The sequence below is a fragment of the Manduca sexta genome, chromosome 25, assembly GCF_014839805.1.
Source record: "Manduca sexta isolate Smith_Timp_Sample1 chromosome 25, JHU_Msex_v1.0, whole genome shotgun sequence".
NCBI classification, from domain to species: Eukaryota; Metazoa; Arthropoda; class Insecta; order Lepidoptera; family Sphingidae; genus Manduca; species Manduca sexta.
The window spans coordinates 13,436,427-13,450,502 of NC_051139.1; the positions used below are offsets into that span (position 1 = coordinate 13,436,427).

General features: G+C 32.5%; 1 protein-coding gene across 3 annotated transcripts in view; it reads right to left on the minus strand.

Moving 5' to 3' along the window:
- The window catches only part of LOC115448648 (solute carrier family 12 member 6), a 601,928-nt gene extending 589,230 nt beyond the window's left edge, over window positions 1–12,698 (minus strand). For 2 of the 3 annotated variants that reach the window (XM_037442864.1, XM_037442862.1), the window contains exons 1-2: window positions 12,450–12,698; window positions 4,938–5,164 (exon numbers count right to left, since the gene is read on the minus strand). In XM_037442864.1, the coding sequence (XP_037298761.1) occupies window positions 4,938–5,055 (118 nt within the window). In that variant the 5' untranslated portion in view covers window positions 5,056–5,164; window positions 12,450–12,698. Of the gene's footprint in view, window positions 1–4,937; window positions 5,186–12,449 lie in introns of all 3 variants that reach the window. The other variant, XM_037442863.1, reaches the window with a different exon arrangement.
- Between the last annotated feature and the right edge of the window lie 1,378 nt (window positions 12,699–14,076).

The window sequence follows — 14,076 nt, forward strand, 5'->3', positions numbered from 1 at the left end:
AATATGACGAAATTTTAAGCTATAACCTTCAATTTCACAATACTAACACGTCCTAAACGGTTGGTAGCTTAAAATTCTCAACAGGATATATTAAAATAAGAATATATTTTGTGATTTTTATTCGATTTGATCCAAATATAAAATAATCAGAAAAGTTTATATTACTTGAAAACAAAATCAATCGCTACACACGAGCATGTCGGGTTAAGAACTTCTTTTTTAACTCGGTGAAAAACAAAACACAGTGTACCTTCTTGTTTAAATGTAAGCAAGCCACTTAACACTACAGTGTACACCAGAACGGCTTTACACAATCAAATTACACGGCGACTGTTTGAAATTGATAATACGTAATAAGTAGTGATGTGCTACAGTGGTGAATGGTGAAATTTTCCGAAAGGAATCCGACACAACATTTAATAATAATAATTAAATAATTTTATTGTCTTATCCCACAAATGATAACATGCATATTCTTATACTTATACTATAATAAAGACAAAAGGAAGCGGCTCAGCTTGTGACAGTAGTTCCGAGCAGCGCTGGTTTCCAGCCTCTCCTAACTTCCTTGGATGTTATGCGGAAAGTTTATAGCGTTGGCCTTCCAAATAATATAGGTACTAACATGCATCAATGCGGTCTGCAAATCGTTTTAATGATAATTAGATTCTTCATAGAGGTAAGCCGGCAGGAATTGGGTTTTACGGACCTTTCGCCACAGATGTGTTGTCGCATAATAAGGAATTGTTTTTTTGATATTTTATCCTTACTCTAAATCATTAGGTTTTGCTAGCGTATTGTGTTATAAATATTTAAGTGCTGAAGCTAAGAATCATACACACGTCCACTTTATCTAAGCCTATAGTACTAGCTTTTCCTCGCGCCTACTCCCGCGTCAATAAGTTTTTCCGGGATAAAACTTCCCTTATATATTTTCCTGGGATAAAAAAGAAGCTACATTTTAAGTTATACCTCTATCAATACTTCGATGAAAACTGCATTAAATTCCAAAATAATATTAGTATAGATACTCTGCTTCTTATTCGATGTGATATAGAATTGACTTTGTGGAAAGATGTAGGTATCTGCCTTTATTTATCCTTACTACTATAATTAATGAAATTGTAAAATGTTTTAATCTTTGTAAGAAGTAAACGCAGAAACGGCTAAACGGATTTGAATGAAATTTAACTCACAGGTGGACCATATCCTGGATTAACACATGTCTTCCTTTTATCCCGCAAATTGTCTTCTATATGGTAATAATTTTTTTGTATCCATTTTTTAAGAGATGGAGCTGCCGTTAATCAAATTGCTATGAATCGCTTTAGAGGTTTAGAGACTTCTGTAGCGGGAATGGCCCTTAACATGGGCGAAGCCGTGTGCAATTCTTACATAAAAGTGTTGATAAATTAGCTAAGAAATTACGTAGATTATTATTATTTATTATTACATAGATCATAATAATAAAATAGCATTTATTTGCATATACAATAACTAAAAGACAAAAAAAATTACGTTATAGGTTAAACTTACAAATATATAAAGTAGAAATATAGCAAGTTACTTAAAATAATTTATAGTACCCAGTGATAGAAATCATAGATAACATTATTATCTATGATTATAATATAATATATCCATCCCATTGTATTCTACTCCAAATTAATTTTTAACACTACCTATTAAATTATACGTTAAATAAAATGACTTTTTTATACGAAGCCATTCATATTTATTTCGTAGCCCTTTATGTTAAATCGACTTCTTATATAATACACTCGTACAGACACCAGTCATGTCATGTTTTGTATTCTTGATAGACGGGAAACTTCATACAGGGTGTTGTAAAAATTCAATTTCAGGCCTAAACTAGATGAATTTGTAAGTTGGCTGAAAGATAAAGAGTAAATTAAATACTGTAATAACTATTAATATTAACGTACATCCGCCTAAAATTACATTCTACCTATATTGTGAATTAACGTATTTATTATTTAATTCCTACACTTTGTAGTTTAACGACTGATTTAGGGAAAATTTTTGACGTTATTTATCCTTGTTAATTATTATTTTGTATGGTGTAAAAATTGATCTTTTTTCCAACATCCTATATATAGATCCTCAAACTAGTGAGTGATACGGAAATTTGAAATGGGTCGGCCAACCTGTCGTGTACATAAATAGGGGATCCTGATGTCGAACTTTAGTACGTCGTGTACCGTATTCTGCAGTTACAGAGGTCCCTACTAATATTTTTTTTTTATTGCTTTGAATGGCAAGACGAGCTTGCCGTTCGCCTGATGGTAGGTCAAACGACTGCCCATAAACAGTAGAAATACCATCCAACACCTTTAATTATAAAGTATTGTTTGGTATTCCACTGCGGTCGCCATCCTGAGACATGAGATGTTAAATCTTATTATGTCCAGTAGTTACACTGGCTACAATGTCCCTCAAACCGGAACACAAAGGTGACTACACACTTATGTTTGGCGGTAAAAATGGATATTGCCGTGGTACCTACCCAGGCGGACTCTCACACTCTCAAATGTTAATACGTTTAGAACTAAATAAATCTCCTGAATATATATGGATAGAGTTTTCCACACAGATTAAGATCTGGATTAATATTGATCATTTTTATACTGGAAAAGACTGACTTTTATAACGCGAAGTGTCATTAACGTGATTACCGAGTAACACGTAGTCTAGTAATTACATTTGTCACGTTTAAATAGTCTGATTCAAAGTATTTTATCCAAGCCAAAATCAGAGATTGCTAGAAAAAAATATATTTTATCAACAATTGCTCAACAGCGGTTCTCGTGGGGAAAAAATCGCACCCGAAGAAGACCACAAATGCGTTGGAAAGACGACGTGAAGAAAGTCGCCGGAACTGGATAAAAAGAGCTCAATGCCGCAGTGAATGGAAAATGTTAACGGGCGCCTACACCGAGAAGGTTGACAAAGGCAAACGAAGAAGAAAGTTCAGCAGCGAATCGACTTATTTATTAATACCTATCTAAAACTAAGACTATGCTATTTAATTAAATTATGTATTTAAATTATAACAAGTTAAGATGGGGTTGTCATGTCTGCTAAAGATAAAAACCCCGAAATTAAAACCAAGATTTTAAAAAAAAGTTACAAAGTAAACAAAAGTTCAATGAATGTATATGTCTCTGATTCCCATCCGGCGGCCTAGATTTGTTTTTCAACAAAACACGTTTCCCAGAATCAAATTCCATATGGCGACGCCTTTTTATCTGTGGGTTTATGAATGCAAACTAGATTTTTTACCACAGAACTGCAACGCAAAACCCCAACGGATTTCGGAATGCGGAATTTATTTCACAGTTTTCCATTCGCTGACATTATGAGAATTTAAATTTAATGTACTTAATATTTTTATTTGTGTCACGTTATTAAGAAATGAATCTAGAAAAGATGAAATTTCAGAATCTTATAATTTTTTCATGTTAACACATTTCAGAATCGGCTTTTAGTCGACAATGATGCCAATTATATTAACATAATTACATAATTTTATTATACAATAATGCCGTTATAAAAATATGTTTATATTAAAAAAAATATATTAACACATACTTCAAGTAAATCATCGATATCAAAATCCAATCATCACGATTTTATCGACAATACGCAAATGTATCGACTATAAAAAACTATCGAGTCACATCACTAACGTGCAGTGTTACAGCCGTTAACCGGCATACGTCGCATGTACCTCAACCGCGCTGTTTTAATTAAAAACTTTCCTTGTGCGGGATTATTATATAAAATTGCGTATAATATTATAATCACTGCGTTGGTAAATGGCCGTTAACATTTACTTTGAGTTGATAACATTCTTTTTCTCGGATCGGATTTTTGAATTAAGAATATTTTTAATAATGTGGCCAGGATGTCATATTCGGCTTGATTTCAGATGGCTGAATGAACTGGCGATTGCGGCATAGTCTTATTTTTTTTTTTCATGTTTTAGGGGAAATTTATTGATGGTAAACAACTAATTCTGGATTTAAAACATTTTGTAACTCTTTTCATTGTGTAATGTTAAGTTAACAGGAAGAAATGAGATCTATAAAATGCATTTATCGTGATGTTATTGTTGCATAGGGCATTTGTATAAACTATGTAGTTGAAAAAAGTAGTTAAAATCATTAAAAATGCAGTGATTACAATACATTGCCTTAATTTTTTCATATAATAAAGTGAAGAAAAACATTAAATAAGGCATAAGAAATCTTCTTAAACCAGCGAACCTGCGGCCCGCCGGGCTTTCGCATACGAACCTCCTCGGTTTTGCAAACTGTCTTAGTTGCATACAATAATAATAACGATAAGAATAATAGTCCTAAATACTACAATAATAAGGATTGTATAACATTCAACTGCAAACAAGTTCCTTTCTCATTCACATCTGAAAGTTAAGACGTCTTTCTACATTCGTTTACGCTAATAGAAAATAAAATATATAGGAATGACATATCTAGCGATAAGTCTGTCGTTTGGATATGTCTTTCCTATACATTTACTGGTGGTAGGTCTGTCATATGTGAGAGTCCACTTGGGTAGGTGCCACCGTAATGCCACCAAGCAGCAGTGTGTAGTCACTGTTGTGTCCCGGTTTGAAGAATATTGTACCCACTGTAACTACGGGAAATAATAAGACTTAACATCTCATATCTCAGGTCGGCGAGCGCAGTGGAATACCAAACAATACTTTGTAATTCAATGTTGGGTAGTCGTATCGCTTACCACCAGGCGAACGGCAAGCTCGTCTCGTCATTCAAAGCAAGTCTTTTTTCTTGTTCTATTGGCTTTAACGATTCTAGAAAGGCCTTAGGCTACGGCCCCTGAACTTGTAAGGCCTCTCGTCTGCGGCTCCTGGACTGATACTTAAATCTTACCTGAGTCAAGCAGCTTCCCCTTCAGCTCGACGTCAGTCTCAGCTGACGTGGCGCCGTAATTTTTATAAGTCTTCCCCGACGGTTCCTCAAACTTTGTCACTTTAAACCTCTCCGACATTTTATCACTCACTTTGAAAATTTTTCAATTAAAACACACACTTAAATTAATGGTATTATGGCACAATTTAGCACGATTCACACATTATCTATGTCGCATTCGCAGCGTACTATAAACAAAAACGTTTAAACTGGTCAAGAAAATTAATATTTGATCACTTTATACTTTTCCGAAGTACTTTTTTGAGATATTATCAAAATATTTTAGCAGAAAAAGTGAATTTGGCCGCAAAAAGATTTTTGATAACCAAACACTACTTTTTCGGATAATAGTATTTAGGTACGTATTTTAACTATAAGTATACAAAATAAAATAGCTTATTTTCCGAAAATTTGTTATGTTTTAACCTCGGAAATGTTTTTATTATAAGTGAAGACATAAATTAAACCAATTAATGCAATTTTTGAATCCGAAATCCGCCTACAAAGTACTAAATCGCAGCCATTTAAAAATTGAAATAACACATCCATATAAAAAATGTTGACTGAAATTAAAGCAAAAAGCTATCCAATAAAGTTCAAAGTAACGAACGATCACACAAATAAAAAAAAAAGTCAGCTTAAACGTCACAATAACAATAAAGCCATTACATTTCCTATTCAGATGAAATTTCATGTACTTGATGCAAGTTTTCACTCACCCCGTTTTAAACAAAAACTTACAATTTATTTAAAATAAATTATCTAAAATATCCTAAAAAAATATACAAAAAATTTAAACGAACGCTATCTTGCAATCATCCTAATAAGTCCTTTTTAACCCACAATCACTATGAAAAACCAATCTTTCGCATATTAGAAGTTGTGAAGCACAGAGAGGTTGGAACTAAGGGGAGAAATGCTATTTTTAGCCGAGTTTTATTGTTCCAGTGGTGCCGGCCTACCATTCTTTTTACAGACAAAACCACTTTAGAGATTCATGTCAACAGATTTTTCATATACAACATTGAAAAATATCACTAAAACACCTTGCGCGAGAGAAATTTTATGAACTAAAATATCCGCCATTTGCGATAGTATCTTGTTATATCTATTTAGTGCCTGTCTGAACAAACGCAGTATTTAAAAAAAATACGTACTATTTTTAAAATTTAGTTTTTCCAATCGTGACTAATGCTTTAACAGAATTATGAATACTATTTTGTTTTGTTATAATATTTATTGCATGTACGGTATATGTAATCTATCGATCTACTACTTATTAAAAAAAGATACTTTTTTTTTATTAAATTGTTACTATCTTAGCTAAAATTTTAACACAATTATTAATAATATTTTCTTTCATAATAATATTTCTTGTATTCGGTATAATCGATCGGTCTACGGACGCAATATTTAAAAAAGTTACGTTCTATTTTTAAATGAAAATTTTCGCCTTCCCTAATTAATATTTTTTTATTCGATTATTTGAAAGCATTGTTCAGCGGATTTATAGCCCGCAGCGATTAACTGCTAATAACGGATATTATGTTGCCAGTCGCTTTTCGGTTGCAGTGATTTTAGTCACTCGATTAAGTTACCGCTGGTAATTTGTCGCCAAATAGAAAAGTTTTTGGTAACGAAAATTGTTTTAGTCAATATGTTATGGCATTATTATGTGATCGTGTTTCGTGTTGAATGGTTGTTAAAATTTTATTCATGACTAGAATCGAACGGTTAAATACATAATACGAAATGTGTATTGAAATATAAATAATATACCTACACTGATATTATATTATAGTTTTAACTGTTCTATATCTAGGATACCTTAGAAACTTATACTATATCGATTTTATATAGTGTATAAGAAATAGAAAAAATAGTAATTTTAATAGGAAAAAATATTGCAAACTTAATTTTTATGCCGACTTCACTATGTATTCAAATGACTTATTCAGGGTTAAGATTATTTTTAATTCATATCGCACTAAATAAGTAGTATGTTCCTGGTAAAAATGCGTACTAATAGAATTACTAGCTGCAATACGAGCGATTATGAGCTTACGTCACCGTAAGTGTCCAATTTACGGGAATTTAAAACAGTTTCCGGACTCCAATGAGTTTTGTTGCAGTCGTGTGCAATGCATTGGTATTTATTAATGTTATTTTCTAAAAATATTATGTATGAAATTAATTTAAATAGATTTATTTATGTTAGTAGTAATTGCAAACAGCCAACAAAGATCTTTATAAGAATAAGGTAAGGTTTAATCCTATGCGTGACTAGTTCGTACTGGCTGGGTCCAAACCATAGCTCGCAAAACTTATTAAACAATTAAAATACTTTCTTTATAATTTTTTTACTCATTTATACGAAAACAATTAAATTAAATCAAAATGTAAATGCACTAACAACCAAAATTATTAACAATCTAGATCGCTATTTTTGCATCGATCACAATAATAAGATAATAATTAAATTGTTCTATTATTTATTTTTATTTATTTATGTTAAGGATCTGAAGAGAGCTGCCGGGATTTTATTGATTTATTTTACGAGAATTTTGGTAAATCCGAAACAAACATTAAAATATATCTGTTTGTTTTAATATATTTTTATAGCATTTTTACTTGTCACGATGTAATAAATCAAGATTTACTACTTTTCCAAAATACTTTGTGCTACATTTTAAGTTAAAACTGAATTTGAAATAATTCGCCCCGCGAGCATGAAAGCTTGTAGTTTTAGAAACGTGGAGAGAAAATAATAATATAGAAAACCGCGATAAAATCCGTGAATAGTTTTATATCAATGTCTAACATTCGCGTAAACATAAATCATTATTAAACCTGAATTCTAATGTTTACTCTATGACTAACTTCTGATCGAGTTATTTGTCTAATCTATGCCAGTATTTTTTAGTGAATATATATAAAGTTGATCAAGCTGTTGTGTTGCTTTCTTATCCTCATATTATGTTACAAAAAAATAACTTATAATTAGAAAAGAGGGTCCTTATTAAAAGCACTTAAAACGTTTTTTTGGTAGAGTCATGCCCCATGTCATTCCTGGTCATTGATAATCTTTTTGACATTAGGGTTTGATTTTGTGTGATTGAGGTCATTTAAAGTTAGGTGAACTACTTGTTCATTTGACAGATTATGCAATAAAAATATTGTGTAATACTTATCCAGTAGTTAATTAGTTATTTTATTGACTGTTAAAACGATAAACAAATTTTACAAAGCGTACTACGTGTAGTTATTAAAACAATTTTCTTTTAAAGTTATAGTTGTATTATTATTTGTAAAGATAATTAACTGTCACCAATGCACTAATTTCATTATAATTTGTACAATCTCGCATAAATGTCCACCAATAAGGTGACAAAGTGGGTGACAGGAATTCCCTCAATTTCCTACTGACTAAATTTCAATTTTCTAACCTAACCTAACCTAACCCATACATCATTTCAACATCCACAATCAAGGAATCTTTGCTGTATACGATTTTTACTTAAACATCTTTTATAACAAACAGTTCGTACAGTAAATAAAAGTTCAGTATGACTTGGCTATTGGCTAATACAGCAACGATCCGGTACAAACGACGACAAATTGATACGCAATGGAAACTGCGATTGAGTGCCACGGTCGCTTAACAAATGGAAATCAGTTATTGTGCTGAATTATATTTATATAAATAACTTAAGGCGAAGTCCGTCTTTGTTAAATGAATACCTGATTTATTATAAATGCGAAAATTAGTGACTATGGGTATCACGAAAAAATATTGCAAACTGGAGTTTTATAGCGATTTAACTACTCAAATGACAAATAAAAATGTTTTTTATTATTATTATTTTTTTAAATGACTTTGTGTGTTATTTGGTAATTCACGAATCGTAAGTCCGGTATAAAAAGGACAGGTTTGGATTATAGGTGCAGATGTTTCTGTATCTAATAGAGTCAAGAACTTTAATATACCTAATTAAATTGCAATTTGAAACTACTTTGGCAAAATAACCCTTATTACTAAGAACTACACAGTAATTTCAAAATACATTAATAAATATAACAAAATTAATAAATACATTAATGTTCAAATCACCTTAAAACCTATCGCATTAGATATAACACACCTCTATTCCATTGGGTGTTAAAAATCATTGAATTAAACCCATTACTACAAATTTTATATGACTAATATCGCTGAGAATCACTTTCATGTAAACAATATTATTAATTACAACGCTATAACCAAGGAGGAAAACGCATTGAATTCATATTTTTATGCTGTATTCACATTAAATATAACAAGCTTTGTTTATTATTTATAGATGACTATGTAATACGTAATGTTTCTACGCAGCATAAATTGTATGATAAAATATGGGTATTTAAAAGTTCTCAAAACTTCGATATAGCGACATCTCTCAGTACACGTGTAAACTACTCCTACATGTGTAGCATACGCATCAATAAATTTTTTTATGACAGAAAGCAGGACTTAAATTAGAAACGTAATTAACAACTGGACCTAAATATACTTTCCAATAAAATTAAGTATATAAAATTTACATATTGGAATATCAATTATGTATTTATCAGAATATGTTCTTACGAGATAGAATATTGAATATTATCTAATCAGTACTACTGCCCCTTAAAAGTCAGTTATTTAAATATACAATTGTTATAAATGAATATGTCCGGTGCTTTATTCTCTACAGCGTACTTTCTATTCAACATCAATAATGTTCTCAATGAACTGGGATATCATACGACTTATATTTCATAGAAGTTATTAAGGGTCTGTTTCAAAACTTCTAAATAAATGCTACTCATCACATAAATGTATAAACCGATCAAATTTAAAAGTTACGATCTAATCTATGTTTCCAAAACAAAGGTAATGAAATTAGTACTCTCTACATGAATACGATAATTGTCAAACAAAATTGACTTGCAACTTGTGAAAGAGGCTGATTATGTTTACTTCAAAACATCTGTTACTTACCTAAATAGGTCTAAAGCTACGTTAGATATGTTTTGTATTATTAATATTAGAAACTTCGAGAGCCTTTCGGTACCATTAAATATAGAGGGAAATATTAACAGATTCTACAATGATTCGTCTCGACACACTTCATATGAAGCATGTGTTCATTCTACAATCCGCTCAAAGCCCGATGCACTTCGACAACTGTCGAAAGAATGGTAGAGCTAAGATGCTTACGTCTTTAACTTTTTGGGTAGAGCAGTTACTAAATTTGGTTTGATATTTTTGTTTATAGTAATTTAGCGTATGTCCGGTATAGATCGGTATCGACTGAAAAATATGCTGGCCAAATAAATTACTCTGTAGACTCTTTCTACATTTAATTATTTGCGTCTACCTTCTTGCCTTCTTGGCTGACTGATAGAGAATGCCTATAGCATTAAGTATGCCTATACAACACACACATACACAATATCACGCATATTATCCCCGAAGGGGTATGCAGAGGCGCAACCAAGGCACCCACTTTTCGCCAAGTGTGTTCCGTCCCATGATGTGAAAGGGGGCGAACAACTATCAAATGAAAAAAATACAAAACTATTATTATTATAAGTTTTAGCTACAGCGTACGTAGCGAAGATATCTGCCTACAAAATTAATCGCTAATAAAAAACAGAAAAAATGTGTCAACAACATACCTTATCGATAAGAGTATCGCTAGGATATGTCATCCTCATACATAACGTTAGCGTTAACGATTGTAGAAACGTACATTTCGTTTTCGTTAATGCGATAACTATTGATATTAGATATCAATGTCGCTCCAAAATTAGAATATGATAATATAAAAACAGATGGTATGCAGTAGTTCTGCAGTTGCGTTTTGTACGATGAGATGACCCAAATATCCCCTTCTACCTCTCAGACCTTATTCCTATGCTAAATTACGGTGGTGATACATCAGATGAGCCAGTTGCCAGTTGTTGTTGCACTGCTCTATGAAAACTGTTTTATAAATATTCGATATATTTCGAAATAAGAAGTGTATTATGAAAATAAATTTAATAAAAAAATAAAATATTTTGCCTCTATTTGGATGCGCACCTATTTGTATAGGTATTAAAAAATAAACATAAAAGAAGGTAGACTTGAGGTGAGATGGTGACCACAACTCCGGAATGACGTGGATTAATTGTCGGAGTAACGTTCCGTTTCAAGCAGAAACCATGTTAAGTCTTCAAGAGAATCGAATTACATTAATTAATTAACCTTAATGTAATTGACATGGCTCGATACGCTCGGATCTACAACATTTTTTTTTAAACACCATCAACTAGAAATTGGTAGCGTATTGTACTATAATGATGTAGATAACATGTTTTTATATCAAATACTGAAAAAAAAGATCTTTTGATGTCATAACATTATACGATTGTCATAATGAGAAGAAACAATATCAAAAGATTTTTTTTGTCAAAATTCAGACACGATTAAAAAAGATACATTTAAGAAAGACAGCAAATGCTAGAAGAGGAGCCCTACAGAGAGAAAACACTTCAAGTGAGAAATCACCTAATTATTATATCCTTGAAACCAAAGTATAAAATTGTGCTGATATATAAACACTTCTCTGTATCCAATATCTTATAAAAACCTGACAAGTGCAAGACGTTCTCGCTGGCCAGTAGCCAGTGTTTCCCACTGAAGTTACATGTGCATAGATAGTTTTTTTAGTACTTGAAAGTATTATAAGTTAGGGATAGAAGCGTCTTTGGGAAATTAACATAATTATACCCTTCAACACCAGAACTCTTATTCAAGAAATTTCATTTCATTACGTTCATGTTCATGTGCAATGTATAACTGAGCAATTTTTGATCACCTAAATTACTGAAGCGATAGTAAATGAAATATGTAGTTAATAAACATTCAATTTTATTTATATTAAGACTGTGTGGTTTTAAAAATGAATCAAAAGTATTATTATCAGTGAAAATGTCACGTACAACTCTCTGAATAATTTCAAAACAATTCAGCAGATAAACACAATAACATCAGTTGTGACAGGAAATTGTTTATCTCGTTTCAACTAGTCGTTTCCCTACTTTTTGCTCATAAAATAAATAATGTGAATAATCACATTCGTCTCATTGTTTATCGTATTGTTTAAAATAAAACAAATAAATGCAACAAAGTGGGCAGAACATTTAACATTCGTCACGATTCCATTTTCAAGCAAAAATTTTAATTTAACGGTTTCAAGCAAACACAACCAAGAACCTTGAAAGAGTACAACTCATGAATGAATTCTATTATCATTATCAGAGTTATTTGTATGCGTCCTCCAAGTGCGTCGCGCGCCTTGCCTCACAGTTTACAGAGCTAAGCGTGCCTAATCTAGTTAGCTGCACTATGACGTCACTGAACAGAAGCCGAGCGCGCGTGCCGCGAAAAAGTTCAACAAACCTAACCTTTCAAACAGAGCGTTCCGTTTTTGTTTATTGACGCTGCGACTTTCCGTTCCACGCGGGATGTCTGTGATTATTTTAACACAAGTTGTATTAGTTATAAAGTGTGTTTCACGCGCGTTGAGTGAACAGAGCAGAGCCGATGCACGGGCGCGAGGACGCGGGCGACGTCGCGCGGCGGTTGGCACTCGTCTGGTGTCGGCGGCGTCGCGACGTCGACTCAGGTCTCAGCGCGCCGGCTCTCTGCGCAATTTCTACACTGTACTGTAGCTCCCCGACGCAATGCAAGTGCAACGCATTTTTACTGTGGCTGTTCTAATTACTGCTTTATATTTTCAATTTAAAATATATTGTATGTTGAAATTTATTATTGATTGGGACATCGAAGCATGGAATTTAAATTAATTGGAGAGCAATTGATAAAGCGAGTTACATTATGCAGACTCGCCGTGATTGAAAATGCCCTTCTTATTTATTCTAATGAACGATTAATTATATTATACTTATTCTTTCTTGGTTCTTATTATACCGGTAATGTTTTATAGGTCTAAACGAAATATCCATTGGGCACTCTGCATTATTAATTTGCTAGTTTTTGCGGGCCGCTCCGCCGAGTTAAAGTTGTTTCCTGGAACTGAGTTCCTCTATGCACTTTTTCAGATCAAAATATTGTTTATGTTAATTCAGGACTTGGCTTTCCGTGTATCTAACATTAACTTATATCTATTCAGCGGTATACGCTTTTCCTTGTAAAAAAGAAGATGACCAAACAAACTTACGAACACCTTGGATTCGTGTGCCAAATTGTATAAAACCATTTAGTGGTTTAAACGTTTCCTCCTAACAGACAAACATACAAATATTATAATGTAGTATTTATGTAATGTATACAAACCACCTGTATTTTAGTTATAATGTAAACAAGCAAGGTATAGAGCTGTGGTTAAATTTTCTGCAGAACTACGATATACAGTGGAAAAATCCCTAATTCAGTGTTCATTGCGTTCTTTTTTCATTCTGTATCTCATTTGTTTTTTTACTTTCTTATCGTTCGCTGAAAAAAGAGGTTACAGTGTGAAATGTAACTGAAAATCTTAACCTACACACTTCCAACTTTCATCCCATTCCACTTTAAGCCTTCAATGTAAATGTCTTTCATAAATGAGTTTTTAATGAGATTAAATCCTCCTTTTCCATCTGCGCTTATTTTTCTAACGTCGGCTCTACGCCTTATTACTATTAAAGATTCTTTTACTCTGTGTAGACATTCGCGGGTGATGTTATTATCAGTCACCTTCTTGTTCCTCTACATCTAAGGCAAAGGTAAAGAGACGAGGAGGGGTCGACTGCTCCCTCCTCGCCCAGAATTATTCTGCATGATACTCACATTAGGATATTGGGGTACCAATAATTTCATTAAAAAACTATAAAAAAATCTAACGCCCGCCATCTATTGTTAAACGTAATTTAGCATAAATTGTCAGTTTAATCACGGATAATGAAATGTTTAATGCTACGAAGTAATGCTGTTAATAAAATGTTTAATGCTGGATTAAGCGTGTTCTGGAGTGGAGACAGCATCTTGGCAAACGTAACGTTGGACGCTGTCTGACCAGATGGCGGGATGACT